Source organism: Rhinoraja longicauda, chromosome 24 (assembly GCF_053455715.1).
Source record: "Rhinoraja longicauda isolate Sanriku21f chromosome 24, sRhiLon1.1, whole genome shotgun sequence".
Taxonomy (NCBI): domain Eukaryota; kingdom Metazoa; phylum Chordata; class Chondrichthyes; order Rajiformes; family Arhynchobatidae; genus Rhinoraja; species Rhinoraja longicauda.
The window spans coordinates 26458315-26480475 of NC_135976.1; the positions used below are offsets into that span (position 1 = coordinate 26458315).

Consider the following 22161-nt stretch of genomic DNA (forward strand, 5'->3'; position numbering starts at 1 on the left):
AAAATAAATTGAGGTCGGTCATTAGTGGAATGTCTCAAAAGTGCGACATGAATTTTGCAGGACAAAACAACCAAATCGAATGTGGAAAAGTTACGATGTAGAAGTGAGCACCAGACATGAATGATGAAGGCATTGTGGTAAAATTTTAACTAAATATGATGGCCTTAATTCAATGGTAGTGGTCTTACCTCTCAGTCAGAAAGTCAGAGATTCATGCCTCTCTTATTGAACATGCATTCTTGATGAGTCTTGAAAATTGCATTGTGTTTTTGTACTAAAGATTTCTACCGGAAGAAAAGTGCAGTTAAAATTGTGAACTAAAGAAGTTAGTTTATTGGAATTGAGAAACCAAGGACTAACTTGAGTATGCAGCACAGAATGTAGATTCAAAGTGCTTTAGCTTCCACTCAATGTAAAGATGTAGTTCAGCCCAACACACAGCCCAAACTGCCCACCATTGACTCCATTTACACTTCTCGCAGCCTCAGAAAAGCAGCCAACATAATCAAAGACTTGACAAACCCCAGTCATTCCTTCTTCTCCTCTCTCCTGTGGGGCAGATGGAACAGAAGCTTGAAAATGCGCACCATCAGATTCGGGAACATCTTTACTTCTGTAGGCAGGGTTCCGAAAGGTCCTTCCATTAGCCAGTGCAATCCGATTCACTTCTATACCATTGTGGATATTGGACTTGTTCTCTTGAACTTGTGGGCTACAATGTGAAGAACTATATTCTACACTCTATCTTTCCCTTTGCTCTACTTGTTATACTAGAGTCTGGCTTAATTGTATTTATGTACAGTATAATCTATTAGATTGGATAGCTTGCAAAACAAAGCTTTTCATTGTACCTCTGCAGAGGAGACAATAATAAACCGAAACCAAGAACAAGAATTTGATGAGCTTGTAAAGCTGGGAGAAAAGGTGCTGCTTTGTATTTTTCAAAAGAACAATTTAAATGGAAAATAACCATATCTCACAGCAATTGTTCACATCATGCATAATTAGATTTTAATTCATTTAGTAAACAGCAGACCTCATGAGCCCCATGGAGTGGACCTGTGCCATGTGGGAAGCCTGTGATCACATGCGTACGAAGTGTATTTGATTTTTATCTACAGTACAGTTGTAAAAAGGGGGGGGGAGGTTCCTTTTCAGAACCGTGTAACTGAATTATGATCATTGCCCCAAAATGTGCTCTTCCATTGCCCAGTTTATTTCCTTAAAACTATGTCTCATTGGGGTTGTTATGTGCCACTGCAAGTGATACATAACTGAACTACTGCAACATTTGTGGTCCAGTCACAGGAACGACTAGGAGGGCAGGTGTTTGTGTCAGATTCCCACCACCCCAGTTTCTGGCATAGTAATGCTTGTAATTGCTCATGAATCATACATATACCATATTTAATACTGGCTCCATTAGTACTCGCATTAATCGGACCACATTTTGAGTACTAAACAAGGTAGCAATGTGTCTTGGGACGTGATGGTGCCCAAGTAGTGGAAAGAGTGAACCTGCAGAGTAATGGGATACTTTGCCCTTGTTTGTATTGAGCTTGTGTACATTGTAGGAGCAACACGAATTCAAGCAAATGGAGAGTACTCTCTTCCCTCTCCTAATTTGTGCTTGTGAATGGTTATATTTTTGGGGTATCAGGATGTGATTTCTGCTCTTGCTTTCTGCTATAGCTACTTATTCATGCCAATAGGAATTTAATTGCACCCTTGTGTATATGCAATCAACTAATCAAATCTTCATGGTCATTCCTATTATGTTGCCAATCCTGTAACCCACAGGATATTGATGGCAGGGGTCTTGACTTTGGCAATGCTGTTGAACTTTAAGATGGTTAGACTGTTATTAAAGATATTTATATTAATGGCTTCCAAAAAATAAATTGTCATTGCAGTTTTTTAGGTGTTCATTGGATTTTGAAAGCTATTATATGGATGTTGTTTCTAATTGTTTTAAAGTATGCAGGGATGCAGGAGCTGTCTATTGTGTTTACAATTGGTAAATCTTTTCCAAAAAAAATCTTTCACACTTGATGTGCTAACATGATATTTATTTGTACTGTTTGATTCCTAGAAAATCTTTAATATACAGTAGTAACAAAATCTCCAATCAGGGGACAGTGACTGGGGTTCTGAAGAGAAAATATTGAATTAAATTCAACAGAGTGATCACCGGTGAACAGCTTGGGAAGAAGCTTAACTTTGTATTCTGCAACTCGGGGGAAACCAGCCTTTCAAGAAAGGCAATGTAGATTTGTGATGCAAAAGAAGAAAGTGTGGCCTTATCTCCTGCTTCAAGTATCTGGGTGTGATCTATCAGCAATGCTTGAGCAAGCAATGTGACTGGGGTGACATTAGCCTTGTAATGACAAGTATGGAATGATAAGCTATTAATATCATTAACAAATAGTTAAATTGTGTTTGAGAGAAGTATCTTCAGTTTAAACAACTATGACTGCTTATCTAGATTTGTTCTGAGTATTCTGGATTAATTTTCACTGTTAATTAATTTTCAATGATGAACGGTAAATTGGGTGTAATAATATACTTATCCTAGTTAGATGGTGAGAGAGATACAAAAGCTGAAATATGACTCTTTCCACATTGTTTAGCTGATCATCTGTGGTGTACATATTCCTTATACACCATATACCTACTGTTAGCCATAGAAAAAAACCCACAAATGTGTGGATTAGTGGAGCGGAAAATTAGAATTTTTGATAAGAAACATGATTTTTGGTTAGAAAGGTATAATTGTTTCCCCTATATATTGTAACTAATCACACAAACCTTAAAGACTTTCTCTGTGCAAATGAATCCTTTTTGCTTTTCTTGGTCGTGCTTAGCTGTAGTGATGTGGTAATAGGACGTGTATTAACTTTGGTTGGATGCCTCCGCATAAAAATAAATTTAATTTAAATAGTGCACATTATCTTATTACTGTCTATCTGCTCTAATGGGCAACAGTATTTCTGTGTGAGAACTGCAAAATTCTCCGTTTAAACTGACTGTTCCAAAACACAAACATTGTAGGTGGACTTTGCAGTTGGATAGCATATGTAGGAAGTCAGTGAAAATAAATCAAGATGGTCATGAAAGATATTTGAACAAATGTAATTCCAACAAGGATAGACCAAGGATGAGAACATTCACTGATGAACGGACACAATATCATTACATTGGAATGTTGATGTTATCTGCTCAGTGGCCTGGTGTGAGATCAACCCGTTTCTTTCTTCTGGCATTCTCCAGTATGAAATGGTTAAAGTCAAATAATATGTTTTCTCTTCTGATAAAGAAATATTGGACATGGAAACTGCTGTTTCGCTTGCCTTAAATTGGTGCACCTATGCTTGAGTTCCACAGCTAAATCTTAAGGCAAGAAGAAACTGCCCTTATCAGACCAACTGAAAATGCACCCAGACAATATCCAGTTTTTGACTGGACCACAGGTTTGCCTGTCAACGCCAAGTCATTCATCATAAATACGAGAAGAGTATATATTTTTTTTTTGGTGCTGAATTAATCATTTTTCAACAATTCCGTAAACGGGTAGTACTAAAACTGATCTTGACTATCAATGTGGATCAGACAGTTGTGAAGACCCATAATTACATAAAACACAGGTTGTAGAAGCAGATCAAGCATAACATGTACACTTATTGGCACTCCTAAATAATTGTCATTGTAAACTTTGAGAGGCATTATGAATGTACCAACTTTGGTAAATTTCAAGCTTTAGATTGAGTATTATATTTTCACCACCATCACAACTACAGCATCTGAATGTAAAGTTAGTGTTAAATTGTTATATTGCTAGATTTTTTTTTGACCTGTGTATATTGAGATTTGAATGGTCTTCTGCTGCCCCTAGTATGAAATTGTTTGTCCCCATTAGTACAAGCTATTGAAGCTCTCATGTGGCCACTGTCCTTGCCTTCATGGGGGTTTAACATATCTGCTCATTTGCTGAGTTATTGTAACCTATGGTTGCATATTATCGCATATTTGCACAAGATTACATTCCTACCCCAACCCCCATTTGACCCCACTAAATGACAATCACTGAATGGTGTAGAGTGTTGAACTAGGATCTTCACAACCAAGTCTGATCCATGTCCAATGTACTTGCAACTCAACTGCCATTGTGCATCAGAAGAATAGATTTTGTTTGATCCTTAGTCATTCAAAAGAAAGTTGAGATCAGTTGTAGTACTACCCATTTACAACTTTGCTGCAAAATTATTAATTCAGCACCAACAAAAAATTAAAATCAAGAGTTTATTATATTTATGATGAGTAACTTGGCATATTTAACTTCATCAGTACCATTGAAATGGGTAACTTTGACAAATATGTATTGTCGTCTTCAAGGGTTTGCAAACTTGCAACCACATTTTCTCTGTGACAGTGGTGATTACATTTCTTGCAATTCTGGTTCATTACACTGCAAATTAGATTAGAGCAAACATTAGAGTGGATGTTTAATGTACTGTAGAAAAAATAAAGCCCAGAATATCACGGAAACCAATGTCCCTTCCACTGACTTCCTCTATACTTCACACTGTCTCGGCAAGACCACCAGCATAATCATGGACCAGTCTCACCCCGGTCACTCCTTCTTCCCTCTCCCATCAGGCAAGAGGTACAGAAGTTTGAAACCACATACCTCCAGATTCATGGATGGGTTTCTTCAAAGCTGTTATCACTCAACTGAACCGTCCTTTCACCAGCTTGAGAGCAGTTTTGACTCCCTATCTGCCTCATTGGAGACCCTCGAACTCTCTTTACTCAGACTTTATCTTGCACTAAATGTTATTCCCTCTATCCTGTATCTGTAAACACTGTGGGCGGCTTGATTGTAATTATGCACTGGATAGCATGCCAATAATAAACTAGACTAAACATTCCACTGAGATACTATTGAAGATGCCATCGTTCAGATGCATCATTAAACTAAGGCCCTGCTCTGCCAGGTGTTGTAAAAGATCCTATGGAATTATTTTGAACAGAGCAGAAGAGAGTTCCATTGTTCACTGGCCACATATTTTTATTCTCATCAGCATCATTGACCTTGACAATTTTGCAATGTCTGTGCAGGTTTGGAAACATACAGCCGCCTTTTCCCCATTACAGTGAAAAAGCTTAAGAACCTTATTAACTCAAAATAACTTTGTGCCCTAAAGCCATTATCTGCAGCTGCATCTTTACATTTTCATATACAAATCTAATATATGCATGATCTGTCTTAAATACATAGTTTCAAGAGTATTGCACCCTATCCAGATTTGATAATTGGATATTCCCAATCCATTGATCATCCATTCTGACCAGTTAGATTGTTCAAATATTTGTGCATGTGGGTAATGTGAGGAAGTTCATTTGATGACGTTTTTTAAAAGTGTCTCAGATAAGTCAATGAATAGGTTAATTTAGTATTTTAAAGCATTTGTTGAGTATTTATTTTATTCTGTAAGTTTTCCAGAGTTTTCCAACTGTAAATGCTGCGCAGATAAATTGAGAGCCTGGGTGTGATCTGGCACAGGAAAAGAGTACAATTAAACTTGTCCAGAAAATATATCCCAGAAAAAGTTTGTCCAGAAAACAACCTCTTGATGTTAGTAAGAAATTTCTTTAAGTAACTGAGCAGTTTTTTTAATCAATCTCTGCAGTTTGTTATATACTGACATCATGAGAAAATTAAGCATTCATCTGTTTGGCCAAGGAGCATATTTTCTGTTAAGATTTATTTGTAATTAGTTGACACACCGTTTGATTGTATTTGTTATGATTTTCTCAAAACGTTGAAAATACAACAGTTTGGTTCAGAATGCTTTGTCTTGTTTACAGGGAGTTCCTAAAGTGGGTTCTCCTGTTGCAGTGTCCGTTCAGCAGACAGTGAGCCAACACCCACAGTCGCAGATTTCCCCTGCAGTGGAACCGTTTACGGGCCACCAGACCTCTGAGGTTTCGGTCTCCTCAGCTGAAACGGAGTCTGTCAAGAAAACTAGCCAGAGCTTTATGTGTCTGTGGAAAGACTGCAAGAGGTCAGTCACATATTCAAACTGCAAAAAGGAGAGACCAACTCTAACTCCTGAGTAATTACTTTGTGTCTGCTTAGAAATGGTACTGCCAATATTGCTAAATATGGCATCTCATCTGGGTAAATAGAATTTAGTTGCACAAATTGCAACTTTGCAGCCATAATTATTGAATGTTTGTTCATTTCAAGAATTAGTTAAGCACCCCTCCCAACCTTTCCGAATTTGGCGGAAAATTTCCGCTTTCTTATTTCATTTCCGCCATTCCGATTTCGCCTCACATTTTTCCGCAAAACAGTCGGTAATTGCAATTTGTCAATTCGGCCACTAGGGGTTCCGCGAGAAATCCCCCCCCACCCTGGAAGTCTCCCCGAACATGTGGCACCTAGGCTGGGCAAGGCAGCTAATCTCAACCTCATCGGGACTTCCATGGTCAATTTGTCAATTCGGTCACGAGGGACTCTGCGAGAAATCCCCCCACCCTGGAAGTTTCCCTGAAAATGTGGCACCTAAGCTGGGCAAAGCAGCCAATCACGACCTCATCGGGACGTCCATGGCCGATCGGTGGCTTCAATTTGCAACCTGCGGCCGGGGCTCTGGAACTCCAGCCCAGCTGGAGCCAGCACATCTATCCCCATAGCCGACTTCCTTGGCCTGCTGGATAAACCAGCGAAGCTCTGGAACCAAGAGTGCCAGGAAATCAGTGGTGGAACTGTAATGAGTAAATATTAAATTTAAGTGCAAGATTGCATAACTATATTGATTGAGACGGGTTAAAATATAAAACAGCAGAAAAGCCAATTACCACCTTTTTGGGCTGATTATCAATTAATGTGCGAATTTACTTCAACAAGTACTTCGTATACTTAGTTGAGTCGCATATATCAACTCTTCATTACTTAGTTATACATTTCATGACCATTGTTATTTTATTCAATACCAAGAGAATTGGGATGTGTAAGGAAAAAGCAAAATAGAAAAAACAAAAACAAAACTATTTTTTCTTTGTGTTGCAAAAAGTATCTGTTCAATAACCTTTCTGTATATAGCAGAATATCTGACATTGTACATATAGTCCAAGAACTACAGACTGTTGGAAATGACAGTTGTTTTTCACACATTAATGTAGCGCAACGCATTCGACGTGCAAACTTTTTGTGCTGAAAAGTTGCTTTATGCGCCATATTATGAATGATGTAAAATTCTGAATTTTGGACGTCAAAATTATGAGTTAAATGTTGGGAGGTCTGGTTTAGAGATACAGTGCAGAAATAAGTCCTTTCGGCCCACCGAGTCCGCACCGACCCGGGATCACCCACACTTCCACTATCCTACACAATGTACAATCTTTACCAAAGCCATTTAACCTACAAACCTTTGGAGTGTTGGGAGGGAACCGGAGCAACTGGAGAAAACCCATACCGGTCACGGGGAGAACGTACAGACTCCGTACAGAGAGCACCCGTAGTCAGGATCGAACCGGAGTCTCTGGTGCAATATGGCACCAGCTCTACCGCTGCACCACTGTGCTGTCCTACTGTATTGATATTATTGACAATTTTTTTTTTAAAGTACTTTATCATGAAAGTAGTAGTGAACCGGATACATTAAGACCAATTGTGACCAAAGAGTGTTAAATTAAGCTATTAAACAACTGATTCAGTGGCAGTTGTACATACAAGATGCTGTAAATACAAATGTATCATAATCAGTTCTTGTTCAAAGCTGCCCTACCTGGAACATCGCAGAAATGTTATCAGATCTGTCCCTTCTGCTAGAAGATAAGGTCTTTGCGAGAATCATATCTAGCTGTGACTTTTAAACCCATATTAGCCAGCAGTTGAACTCTTTCCTCATCTAATTCCCACAATACCCCTCTATCCCAATTATGCAAGTGTCTGAGTGCTCTTCCTCCACCCATTGCATATACATCCTCCATTGTGCATTAACCTCCCCTTGTCTCGCTGGCCCACCCATACCCTTCCAGCTTTCCTTACTATCCTCTGTCTTGCCCCCTCTTCTGCCATATCCATGCTGAGTATTTGTTTTCTATGCTGATTGGAAAATATTAGACAATATCTCGAGCTTGATTGCTTCATTAATCTTAGTGATCTTAGATAATCTTAGTGATGGCAGTGGAAGTCAATATGTACAGAAAACGGGGCTTCCCCTCCTCCATTATAGATGAGGCTCTCACTAGGGTCTCTTCTACATCCCGCAGCTCCGCTCTTGCTCCCCCTTCCCCCACTCGCAACAAGGACAGAATCCCCCCTCGTTCTCACCTTACACCCCAACAGTCAGCGAATCCAACATACCATCCACCAACATTTCCGTCACCTACAACGGGACCCCACCACTGGCCATATCTTCCCATCCCCTCCCCTCTCTGCGTTCCGCAGAGACCGTTCCCTCCGTAACTCCCTGGTCCACTCGTCTCTTCCTACCCAAACCACCCCAACCTCTGGCACTTTCCCCTGCAACCGCACGAGATGCAACACCTGTCCCTTTACCTCCCCCCTCAACTCCATCCAAGGACCCAAACAGTCTTTCCAGGTGAGACAAAGGTTCACCTGCACCTCCTCCAACCTCATCTATTGCATCCGCTGCTCTAGATGCCAACTTATTTACATCGGCGAAACCAAGCACAGGCTCGCCGATCGCTTCGCTGAACACCTGCGCTCGGTCCGCATTAACAAAACTGATCTCCCGGTGGCCGAGCACTTTAACTCCCCCTCCCATTCCCAGTCTGACCTTTCTGTCATGGGCCTCCTCCAGTGCCATAGTGAGGCCCACCGGAAATTGGAGGAACAGCACCTCATTTCGCCTGGGCAGTTTGCAGCCCGGTGGTATGAACGTCGACTTCTCCAACTTTAGATAGCTCCTCTGTCCCTCCCTTCCCCTTCTCCTTCCCAGATCTCCCTCTATCTTCCTGTCTCCACCTATATCCTTCCTTTGTCCTGCCCCCCTGACATCAGTCTGAAGAAGGGTCTCGACCCGAAACGTCACCCATTCCTTCTCTCCCGAGATGCTGCCTGACCTGCTGAGTTACTCCAGCATTTTGTGAATAAATCGATTTGTACCAGCATCTGCAGTTATTTTCTTATACTATATGTACAGTCTCGCCCACCGTCCACCCCGTCTCTTTTTATTCCCTCACCTCCCCTTCCCCCCCCCCCCCCCCCCCCCGCCCCCTCAAAGACACAGAATGTCCCTCAGGAAAGGAGGTGATGGAGCAGATAGGGAAGGGGAATAAATGGAGATATTCCCCTTTCCTGTCTTATTCCCATTCCCTATCTGCTCTTTCGCCCCCTTTCCCGAGGGACATTCTGTATTTTTATGGCAACCTTGCTTAGAAACATAGAAAATAGGTGCAGGAGGAGGCTATTCGGCCCTTCGAGCCAGCACCGCCATTCATTGTAATCATGGCTGATCGTTCCCAATCTATAACCCGTGCCTGCCTTCTCCCCATATCCCTTGATTCCAATAGCCCCTAGAGCTCTATCAAACTATCTCTTAAATCCATCCAGTGATTTGGCTTCCACTGCTCTCTGCGGCAGAGAATTCCACAAATTCACAACTCTCTGGGTGAAAAAGTTTTTTCTCACCTCAATTTTAAATGGCCTCCCCTTTATTCTAAGACTGTGGCCCCTGATTCTGGACTCGCCCAACATTGGGAACATTTTTCCTGCATTGGGAACATTTTTCCTGGAGTTTTCTTGCTGTCCTAGATAGATTTGACAATCCCATTTAGACTTTAGTAATCCACCAGATTTGATTGTTGTTGAGTAAGATGACCTCAGTTATGGCAGTGGTGGCTCGAATAGCAACAAGGAGATGAGCAATGATCATTTTAGGATATTTGCCAAACCAAAATTCTCCAAAGGCAGGATTGATAAGAAGCATTGTATAACTAACTTTTTCACAACTTTAAAGGAGAGACGTTAACTATCTTTACATGGTTAATGTAAAGTTACATTAGTAAATGTACATGAGATTAATTTTTGCTTTGGTTATTTACAGGTGGTTTGAGGTGCCCTCCCAGGTGTTTTACCATGCAGCTACTGAGCATGGAGGGAAAGATGTGTACCAAGGACAATGTCTGTGGGCAGGCTGTGAGCCACTCCCTCGGCAAAGACTGTCCTTTATTACACACTTGCAGGTAATATGACTTTCAGTTATGTTTACTACCTATCTAGTTTTAAATAATCGCTATAGTTTTTTCTAATTGTCATTATGTGCACAAATAGCGCAAAGCATATGTAGGAAAGAATCAAAGTGGTGAGAGATTATTGATTAGTTCCTTTTTCACCATAACAAGTAAACACTTTAATAGAGTTGCCAAAAGTTAGACTCAAAGCATATAAATATAATTCTGCGTAAATTCTAATTTCCTCCAAATCTTGCACATCTAATCTACTGTACCATTAGACAATTAATTAATAATTGGACAATATATTATGCAACTAGACATTAAAGAGTTGCCACCAAAAAAATACTCCCATTGTTAGCTACAAATCTCAGTTGTGATTAGTTTAAAAAAAAATCAAAGTGAAACAAAGTAATGGAGTTGCGGTCATTAGCCAATACCACCACCTATTATAAATTTTCCCAGCATGTGCTTCAGTCAGACCAGATAGATTTTCATGTATTGAGATGGGGCTTCAATGTACACAATGTAAAATTTGAGTTTTCAGAAATTCACAAGAGGGACAAGTGTTAAGACCAACTGAAAGAATTGTTACCCCTAGTTTTCATACTGATAACATTAGAGCATAAGTATATAGAGGAGCACCGAAATAGGTTGGTCTGACCTCCTGCCTCCAGAGGTCACTGCCTTCTTGTGGGTGTTAACTAGATACTTATCAAAAAAGGTTCCCCCAGTCTCTATGAGCATAGAGAAATGGGGGATTTGGGAGCAACGAAGTTACTCAAATACATGCCATCTTCATGTAGTGGCCAGGGAAAGGAAAGTAATAATAAAAGACACAAAAATGCTGGAGTAACTCAGCAGATCAGGCAGCATCTCTGGAGAACATGGATAGGTGATATTTTGTGTCAGAGCCCTTCTTCAAACTGATTGTAGTAGGGGGGAAGAAACCTGGAAGAGAGGTGGGAGCAGGACAAAGTCTGGCAAGTAATTTTTAAAAGAAACTGCTTGAAACGCACGTGGCCGCAGTAGTGAGTCTGGGCCAGAATATGGTCATAGAACAGGAGAGCAGCAAGAATCATGGGGGAGCAGTGAGAGAGGGTCTCGAAGAACTCCCATCGAACAGATGGTTCTTTAGTTTAACTGAACAGCAAATGAAGACATTCTGTGTAGCATATATGCGGTTTTCAATTGATGTTATGTTGCGGAGTTTGGAAGTTTACTGTAAATGGATTACTACTTTTTTCCTTTCTAATACTTGCACTGAAGATTTGAAAACATTAGGTGAATGAAGATTGTGCAAATATTGTGAGACCACAGCAATTTTTTTCTGACCATTAAGAAGCACATGATGGAGGTTTAGGCTAAATCGGTTCTTGGAACAGGATACTGATTTTTGTTCTTATTTATTTTCGAAGGAAATGCTGTACTTCCCTGGGCAACATTAGGTAGGGAAGGTTTACTTAGTGGTTATGATGTTACCTCGCCGTTCTTTCTGTCTCATGATCGAAAAGGATGGTTGCTACAAGCAAAGTGCAGTTTAAGATCAAGGTGATCAAAATACCTACTTGGCAGACACAAATAAGAAAATTGAAGTTCTTTATTAAACAGAGGTGGAGAGAAGGAACATATTTTAATGAAATATTTAAGAATGTCATAAGACTTGATGCATTGAGAATAGGATGATTCAGTTGAATGTCGATACTGTAGAAATTTAATATTTTCACTGAGTTCAAAACATCAGCCATTGTTTTAATTATGTCATTTAAATAGGACAAACACTGTTCAAGGGAGACTTTGCTCAATGGACTGAAGAGGTTGGAGCAGAAAGCACAAATTAATAATACTCAAGGTGCAATAAGGTAAATGCCCTCCTCTTGGTCTGGTACTGATTATTCAATGTATGATGGTACTGTTAAAAGATGGGTTCCTATTGCAGATGGTCATCTAATTGATCCTCCATCTAGGCTTTCTATTAGTGAATTCTGACTGGAGAACTGACTTTTTTTCCCAGCAAGCAAAAAGCTGGCACAAAAACGGTGAGTTGAATAATGGTTTTCTCTGCTGTGATCTTGTATGGCTCTGTGACAGATTGTACATGCACACCTATGTGCATGAAGTGAGTGGGTAGTTTTGGTTGGACTGGGATATGACACAACGCTGAGCAGGGTAGGTTAGAGAAAGAGCAGATCTTTTGATTTATTGGAGTGTGTGTATTGAGAAAAAAATTCTGTGTTACAAAGTTAACTATCTTCTAGATTCTTTTGTAATTAATCTGTTCTTCACTGGGAGATAGTGGCATGGCAATTTTATCGAGCATCATTTTGAATTTTTAACGCATGTTTCTTAACAAAAGAAAGGATGTCAAGGTTTATTAGATTTATTAGAATATTAGTAGAGTGAAAGACTAGTTAGGTGGAGGTCAGAGAAAAGATTGTTCTTTAGCACAGATAGATAACGCTAGATGTAATAGGAGTATTCAAAACCTTGAAGGGTCTTGATAGAGTAAATAAAGATTTATTTATTTTCTAATGTCAGAAACTTTGACAATTAAAGGTCACAGCATTCGGGGAATTTGCAAAAACATTAGTCATGGAAAGAGAAAATTGGCTTTAGAAATGCGTTACCTGAAAGTGTTCAAGCAGGTTAAATAACTTATTAGTGCAACTGGATAAACATGATAAGGGGAGATTTGTTGGACTGGAAAGAAATCACTTGGTATTGGATAGCTCAAAGAAATTATGTAGATGTAACAGATATTCTCTATTTAGTTTACTTTAGAGATAAGTTCAGAAGTTCATAATACAGATATAGCCTTCAGCCTACTGAGTCCACACTAGCCATTGATTACCCATTCACATTAATTCCATGTAATCCCACTTTCACATCCACTCCTTATACACTGGGAGCAATTTACAGTGGACAATTACCTTACAAACCGGTACGTCTTTGAGATGTGGGAGGAAACCAGAGGCACCGAAAAGAAACTTGCACGGTCACAGGGAGAACTTGCAAACTCCACACAGAGAGCACTTGGTCAGGAATGAATCTAGGTCTCTGACGCTGTGAGGCAGCAATGGTAGCAGCTGCTAATAAATTGCTCTGAATCATGATATATTAAAAAGATTCAACTTCAGTCTTTTTTACTTTCCAATTTGCACCCAAGTACTTCAAATCTGACAAGAACACAATTGTTGCTCATTATTTTCTTTCACTGTTGCTTTGTACTTTGTCCACAATTTACTTTACAACAAAAGCTTTTTCTAAAATAGGGGCGAAATCCTAAGTATTTCCAATGACTATTTATGATCTTTGTCTTTCATTTTAGAAATGTAAAGGTTGGAGAAGGAACATCAGTAGTTACTATTTCAGTACAAAGCAGGTTGTTCTATGTTACAGAATCTGCTAACACCTGTCAACTCCAGTTTAGTGAATTTAACACATTTGGGCTTGGAGCTTAATAACTATAATCAGTTAAAATGCTCTGATGACATACCAGAGAGGATGTAGGCATCATACATGAAGTTCGAGAGCCATGAAAGAGATCATTAAATAAATGCTTCCAATTACATAGGGTATTATTGAGTGCATCTTGAAAAATGTGTATGGATTTGGTCTCCTTATTTAGGAAAGGATATTAATGTGATGGAAGAGGTTTGGCGAAGGTTTGCTGGACGAATGAAAATCAAAAGAACTGTTGATGCTAGGAATCTGGGGGGAAAAAAAGCAGGAAATACTGGAAACTTATAGCAGGTCAGATGGTTTCTGTGGAAAGAGAAACAATTAATGTTTTGTGTCTGAGAAGCTTCTAGGCCCCTTTTTAAACTAATACCTAGAATAGTCCTGTTGTCTTCTGGACAGTGGAGCAGGCTAAGCTTATACTCGTGAGAATTTAAAGAGTGAAAGTGGACTTGTTTTTAAAAATCTGAAGGGTTTTAGCAGTGTAAGTGCAGACACGTAGTTTGCGTGTGGGGAAAACCAAGCGAATGGGATCGCCATTTAAGAATGGGTTGTCCAATAAAGAAAGTGATCAGGTGATTTTTAAACTCGAGTCATGAGTCTTTACAGTTCTCTTCCTCAAAGGACAGTGCAGACTTAGGTCTTTGAATACTTCAAAGCAGATTTTGAACAATAGTTGATAAGTAAAGGCATTAAAGGTTATCATGGTTAAATGGGGATGCAGAGTTTTAGTTACAATTGGATTCACCATAACCATGTTGAATGGCAGAGTGGGCATGAGGGACTGCTCCTACTCGCAATTCGTACATCCACCAACCTTCTTTATAGCTTTATAACTTTATAGAAATGTATAGCTTTCTGTATCTTTGTAATTCAATAGCAAAGATGAAATAACTTCTAATGGTGACAATGTTGATTTTGTTTGTTATTATTCTAGATTGTCAATTGTGGCCCTTTCAATTATCATGAGCATTTCAATTACCATGTTGATTTGTCTTGCCTGAGTTTATTTTCAGGACTGTTTATTTCTCAGAATAAAGTTAGAGGTCTTTTGTGGCACTGGCACTTCAGTTCTTAGATATCTTCTGGGGATTGTTAAGTGTTCTGAGTTTGTTCATTGCAAGTTATCACTTTGGATGAATTGTTGATTGCTGTTTACATATGTCTCATAGTTGTCTTTGAATTAATAATGCATTGTAAATTGGAATTCCACGCATTAATATGTCTTATTTTATTATTCAGGCAGTCTCCATCAGAGATTACGTCTCCGACAACTAAGACTCACAAGGCCTTGGCTAACCATCCCAGTGCTGCCCTAATGGCTCTAAGGAAAGGCTCCCGCAACCTTATTTTTAGGAATTACTTGGTAAATAAACCGTACAAACCTTCTGGAAGGGAAACATTTTAATTTTAACTTAAGAAACTGCTGAATATCTGCCTAGCTTAGTTTGAAGCTCAGTCACGTTTAAGTCAGATAGCCAGCTCTGCATTCAGATTCCCCTCCAGGATTTATGCTCATAACCTTGGCTAATGTTTCAGTATACTGCTCAATGGAATTGCCGCCTTTCAAGTGAGATACAGAAAGGAGGCTTGCAATGAAATAAAGAACCATCAAGAAAATCAATGTGTTGTACTAATGTCATAGTTAACATTCCTTTTTCAATTAACATTATGAAAAAATTGTGGACTGTTCACAGATTGTGAGATCTAATACTGGGTTCTCAAGTTTTTTCTCTAGTTTATTAAGCTTTCGATATGCAGATAATGGCCTTTACCCCCTCCTACACTGAATAATAAACCTTACTTCAATAAGGAGATGAATGATGTATATATCTAGTAAATGAGCCAAATGAATCTTGGGTCCGATCCTTGATCTGCACTGAGTTAGCTGAAGGGTAACTAGAGTGTTGTAATTATTATCAACTTAGGAGGGCAAAAATCAGTCATGGGCTTGTAATTTCTGCTTAGTAACTGGAAACTGAATGTAGATGTTGATGAGGACAAGATTAAATTCAACAAATTGGACAGGGTTCAGTGTCCAGACCCATTCCTTGCAAGTGATTAAGAATTCATGAGAGGAGGAGAATATTAAGGAAAGCGAATGAGAGGCACGTGGGCAACTGACCACTATCTTTGAATTGTAATCTGTTCTTGCGAATTGGATAGCAGCCAAGAGTTTAACCTTATCGGTATTGCTAGTTTTCAGTTGCGCAGTTGGAATGAAAGGTAAGAGTATGGACATGAACATGAAATCTTATCTCTATTAAAGAAAGGGCTGTTTCGCTCCTTGTTAATTTATTGTATAAGGTGTCTAGTTACCTGGATTTTTATTCTTGTTCTGTTCCTTGGCAGGATGAGAAGGAAGTGCCAATTGTGAAGCACATTCGTTTAACCTCTGCCTTAATCTTGAAGAATATTGCAAGATACTCTGAGCTTGGACGAATGTAAGTTGGATTTTACCTTTTATAACATGTATTCTTTATTTAAGGATGACCTTAAGGCAGTGATTATAATATGATAGAATTTAACCAGTAGCTTGAGAGGGAGAAGCTGAAATCGGATGTATCAGTATAACTGTTGAATAACGTTAACTATAGAGGCATGAGGGAGGAGCTGGCTAAAGTTGATTGGAAGGGGACCCGTGGCGGAAATTACGATGGAGCAGCAATGGCAGGAAATTCTGGGAGTAATTTGGAAGGCGCAGGATCTTTTCATCCCGATGGGGAAGAAAACATACCAAGGGAGAATGAGGCCACTGTACTGTGGCTGACAAGCGGAGTCAAATATAGTATAAAAGCAAAAGAGAAGGAATATAACATGGCAAAGCTTAGTGGGAAGCTAGTTGATTCGGAAGCTCTTAGAAACTAAGAGGCCAATTAAAAAACACAGTAAGGGGAGAAAAGGTGAAATATAAAGGTAATCTTGCCAATAATGTAAGAGGATACCAAAAGTGTTTTCAGCTATATAAGGAGTAAGAGTGGACATTGGACTGCCGGAAAATTATGCTGGAGAAGTAGTAATGGGGAACAAAGTCAAGTTGAATTAAAATGAAAATTAAAATGATGAATTAAATTATTTTTTGCATCTGTCTTCACTGTGGGAGACAACAGCAATGTGCCAGAAATTCAAGAGAGTTAGGGGGCGGAAGTGAGTGCAGTCGGCATTACTGAGAAAGTGCTTAGGAAGCTGAAAGGTCTGAAGGTGGATATGTCACCAGGACCAGATGGACTAAGTCCTACCCCCCCCCCCCCCCCCCCCCAAGGTTCTGAAAGAGGTAGCTGTAGAGATTGTGGAGGCATTAGTAGTGATCTTGCACGAATCACTAGTCAGGAATGATTCCAGAGGACTAGATTCTTGCAAATGTTTAAGAAGGGAGTGAGGCAAAAGAAAGGAAACTGTAGGCCAATTAGTCTGACTTCTGTGGTTGGAAACTTTTAGTCCATTATTAAGGATGAGGTTTCAATGTACTTGGAAGCACATGATAAAATAGGCTGAATTCAGCATGGTTTTGTTAAGGAGCGAATTTGCCTGATAAATCTGTTGGAGCTTTTTGACAAGGTTACATGCAGGGTAGACAAAGGAGAGTCAGTGGATGCTGTTGACTTGGATTTTCAGAAGGTCTTTGATAAGGTGCCACATGTGAGGCAGCTAAACAAGATAGGAGCCCATGGTATTAGAGGCAAGGCACTAGCATGGATAGAAGATTGCTGATTGAGAAAGCAAAGAGTGAGAATAAAAGTGTCCTTTTCTGGTTGGTTGCCGGTGTCGAGTGGTGTTCTGCAGGGGTCCGTGTTGGGTCCGGTACTTTTCTTGTGGGTTAATGATCTGGATGATGGAATTGATGGCTTTATGGCCAAGTTTGCGGACATGAAGATAGTTGGAGGGCTTGATAGTATTGAAGAAGCAAGGAGGCTGCAGGACTTGGGCAGGTTGGGAAGAGGTGGCAAATAGAATGCAGGATAGCAAAGTGCACGGTCATACACTTTGACAGAAGGAATAAAGGCGTAGACTACTTTTTAAATGGCAACAGAAATCGGAGGTGCAAAGGGATTTGGGTGTGTTGGTGCTGGATTCCTCGTAGTTAATTAGCAGGTTGAGTTGGCGGTAAGGAAGGTATATACAATGCAAGCATTCATTTCAAGGGGACTAGATTTTTAAAGTGAGGATGTAATGCTGAGGCTTTATGAGCAGCTGGTGAGGCTACATTTGGAATATTGTGAGCAGTTTTGTGGCCCATATCTCAGGTAGGATGTGCTGGCTTTGGTGAGGTTCTAGAGGAGGTTTAAGAGAATGATCCTGGGGATGAATGGTTTAATGAATGAGGAGCGTTTGAAGTCTCTGGGCTTGTATCGCTGGAGTTCAGAAGAATGAGGGGGGATCTCGTTGAAACCTACTGGATAATGAAAGGCCTGGATAGAGTTGACGTGGAAAAGTAAGTTCCCAGTAATGGGAGAGTCTAGAACTTGAGGGCACGGCCTCAGAATAAAATGATGTACCTTTAGAATGGAGATAAGGAGGAATTTATTTAGCCAGAGGGTGGTGAATTTGTGGAATTCATTGCCACAGGCAGCTGTGGAAGCCAAGACATGGATATTGGACTAATACAGCTCCGATGTCTTTTGGTCTTATTAAAATGTACGAAATTCAGTTCCTACTACAGCTGACACTGAAAGACGAGCAGTAGCTCTTTTGAATTTTCAAATACACATCCATTGAGCCAAATACATTACAGAAGTAACTCAGCAGATCTGGATAGGCGACATTTCGGGTTGGGACCCTAGTTCAGATTGGAGAACATGGATAGGTGACATTTTGGGTCAGGACCACCTTCGGACTGACGATTCAGGTCAGAAGTCTTCTTCAGAGAAAAGTGCTGCCTGGCCTGCTGAGTTACTCCAGCATGTCATGCGAAATCATTTAGTGAAGATTCCAGAATCTGCAGTCTCTTGTTTGTACACATCCAATGATATAGCTTTCCACTCAGATATGCTTTTTGTGTTCATTTTAAAATATTTTATCTGTCACTTACACTAGAGTAGTAGTTCAATGATTCTTGGGAATAACACTGGTGTGCAATAAGTAAATGTTTGTGCAGTTTTAAATTCTGATGAGCAATAGACATCAAACTGTTTTGCTTCCTGCCTCAGGTTGCTGAAGAGGCATGAAAACCACCTATCCGTACTGGCCATCAGTGGTATGGAGGCTTCCACTGCACTTGCTAAATGCCTTTATGAGCTAAACTCGCAAGAACAATCAGAGCCAACAGAAAGCAAATGCTGACAAGATTTGGACATCCATAAAAATCCAGCAACAGCAAACAAGGGCCAAAGGAAGAAATTGAATTATTGTGCAGATGAAGAACTGGAACCTAGCTGTCTACATTTTCTACCCGTTTGTTATAAAATGAAGTTAAAAGGTCTGATCTTTCTCAATGATTGGTTTTGCAGGAATGTCCCAGTTTTGCCATAAAATGGAACTTCCTGTATCACCTTGAACTCTCATCTCGGCGTTTCCGTCTGACAGAAGGTTTTTTGACACCTGAAGATGTGGTCAGTCCAAAAGGAGAACAGTAGCCAGATCACATGCATGCACGCACGCACATCAAAGAACCTGAACAGACTAACTGCTGGGTACTGTGACCAGGCATCTGTAACGCTGTACAAGTCAGTCTAGGCACCTGTAACCTGCATCTGGAAGCCTACAACTTGACTTGCTATTCTTCCTATGAGAGATTAGAAAACAAAATGCCCAAGAATGTCTGTCCATATATTTATAAAAAAATCTCATATTTCATTTCTTTGTACTTTTTTCAAAATGTTACAAATTTATCGCTCTTGAGAGCATCGATCGATCTCTGGTGTTCCTACTTATTCAGTAGGTTTCACTTGCCCTGAAATCCTGCAAGAAGCCCATTGGCCTCTGGTCACAACATGTGCCAAGAGCTGCAGTCCCTTAGCTTTCTGCCAGGATAGAATTTCCTACACTGAGATGTCTAGATACAGCTTTGCATTCAATGTTTATGGTTTTAAAAACTGCAAACTGCACAACACTTGAAGTTTTCCCACTTTGTCCCCTCTTTGAAGTGGAGCATTTTCCAATTATTTATTATCTATGACTACCCACAGTTTTGATGTCCCCATTTCAATCTTGTAAATATTTGTGAATATCAAAGATGCCTACATACCATTGCAGGAGAATGAAGGGTGGAGGAGTGCAACATTGCAAGTAGTGAAATCTGGGTGGGCGCTAGGGATAGAGCCTGAAACAGCTGCAGGTCAGAAAGACCAGGTGTCTCTCTCTCATCTGCACCAAGTGGTATTTTATCAGTTGCAGTGTGAACTTTGTGTCACTAGATGTCACCAGCATTGTTTTTAAAAGCACCTCTGGAACTAGTACTAGTAACAAAGCTTACCGGACGGACAGAGGTAAACTGAGTGCAGCAAATTTCCCACTGCAGTCGATGCTTCTTATTTGGGACACCAGGGTGATATTTAAATCTTCCTATTTATCAGAAATATTTTGCTTCAAAAGGGACAATCAGTATAGATCGAACTGCGTGGAATCAATAGGTTTTTGAAGAAAATATTCCATGTGAAAATTTGCACCCATCAACCCTCGTCCCTATTAATGGCATGAATTTGTCTTGACGGCACCTTTTAATTTTTATTTGGTCAACCTGCACCTCTGACTAATATGAAGAGTAAGCGCCCACCTAGAATCAAAGGATCTAAGTTTTTGTATGTTACCTGCCATATGTATGTAAAAGCATATACATAAGACACTGCATCAAACAGTGTGGAACTTTGTACATAACTTCACAAAGGTACTGATGCTGTATAATAAGATTGGCACAGTTTTGTGCAGCTGTGGTTTTTGTATTATACACCATGTAAAGCTTTTGCTTGTTATGAAATAATATATCACATCATTTTTCTATAAAAGGTAAAAATTCCAAAAGAATTTAAAAAAAAATCTGTTATAGCATTTTTCCTGAGATTAGGGCCCATTTTAGAAAACCTTTAGTCGCAGCACAACCTTCAGAACTTGTATAGGATTTTTTTTTTAATTTGTAAATGTATTTAAATACATGATGTTTTATACAGCTTTATTTTCACCTGTTATATTTGTAATTTGTGTAGGTGTGATAGTTCCCTTGTTATTCCTTTGTTCTGTTTTTTACCCGTGACATATTAAAAGTGTTTTTTAGTGTACAGTATAGTGCCTCCGCTTTTGGTACAATGTGGCTTTCCTGCCTATGGCTGGTTTGTGTTCCCTTGGTTTCTTTTGTGTGCCTCACCACTGATGATCCTGAAATGGTGGGATAAAGAGGGAATATATCATAATTAAATATAATCCACATTAACTGTAGGATGTCACTTTACTCAACAGATTAAATCTGAGAGGATCAGACATTCACAGACCAGCAATCACCTGAGCTTAAGTGTTGTTCAACATTAGCTGATCTCATCCACTTGTAGTTCTGCAAATGGCCTCGGCAGCCCTAAGCAAGTGAAAGGAAATGTAGTTATGTTCCCACTCTGATAACTGTTAAACAGCATCTTCCAGAAGTGCATGTGAAAGGTGTTGAGAATCACTTCATGCTTCGCTATCGTCTCGGTGTATGAGTTTGCAAAAACATTTTATCTGGCCTAGGCTTGAGGGGGATACCTCTAAAGAACTAAATCCTGATAATGACTTGAATGCCATTTGGAACATGGGCGGTGGAGAGGAGGGGGAGAAACAGTGTGAAAGAGTGAGCATTCCTCAAATACAAAGCAATCTGATAATTATTAATTCTCCAGAACGGGCATCACTGCAGCGCACACTGCAGAAACCAAAATATTCAGAATAAATCCATCTTTGCTTTATAGCTTTGCAGTTATTGGAAGGCACTTAGCCAGTCTTGAGGTTTGATTGACTTTCACAAACTGCTTGAGATTTACTCATTCAGTTTCTGAGCAGCATCTGAAGCCATTGATTAGATTGCCATGTTGTAAACTGTCCCAGATGTCCATTATTCTTTGTGTAATTGCAAGAAGTATATAAAAAAATAATTTAGTATCTCCTAGTACGTTCAGCAGAACTTTCACCAAACTGCAATGCAAAAAAAAAGTTTTTTTAAAGAATGTATTTTAAGATGTATGTGCAGTACTGTTTTTTGTGCACTGTATGACCCGAGTTCTGTTTTACAGTAAAAGTATAAAATATGGAACATTTTTGGTCGTTCTTCATAACGTGACTTTATTATCTAATTTCAAAGTTTAAGGTAGATGAGAAATTTAAGAGAGATTTTGTATAAACCATCTAATTTAAGGTCAGGTTACCAACTCAACAAGAGAATGTAAACATTTTTAATACGTAGACAAATATTGAACATAACATAAGGCCTTACTATGGGTTAGCGATAATAGAAATGGTCTGCCCCCCCCCCCCCCAACTCGAGCTTAATCGGCCAACATTTGTCAGATCAGGTTGGGTGTATCGTCCATTAATATT

The 22161-nt window shown here is 39.6% G+C and overlaps 1 protein-coding gene across 2 annotated transcripts in view; it reads left to right on the plus strand.

Moving 5' to 3' along the window:
- Window positions 1–21838, plus strand: part of LOC144605506 (AT-rich interactive domain-containing protein 2-like) — a 150779-nt gene extending 128941 nt beyond the window's left edge. For both annotated transcript variants that reach the window (XM_078420863.1, XM_078420865.1), the window contains 6 exons: window positions 5869–6065; window positions 10080–10218; window positions 11980–12068; window positions 14908–15031; window positions 16018–16109; window positions 18813–21838. In XM_078420863.1, coding sequence (XP_078276989.1) covers window positions 5869–6065; window positions 10080–10218; window positions 11980–12068; window positions 14908–15031; window positions 16018–16109; window positions 18813–18945 — 774 coding nt within the window. In that variant the 3' untranslated portion in view covers window positions 18946–21838. The remainder of the gene's footprint in view (window positions 1–5868; window positions 6066–10079; window positions 10219–11979; window positions 12069–14907; window positions 15032–16017; window positions 16110–18812) is intronic.
- Window positions 21839–22161: the final 323 nt, after the last annotated feature.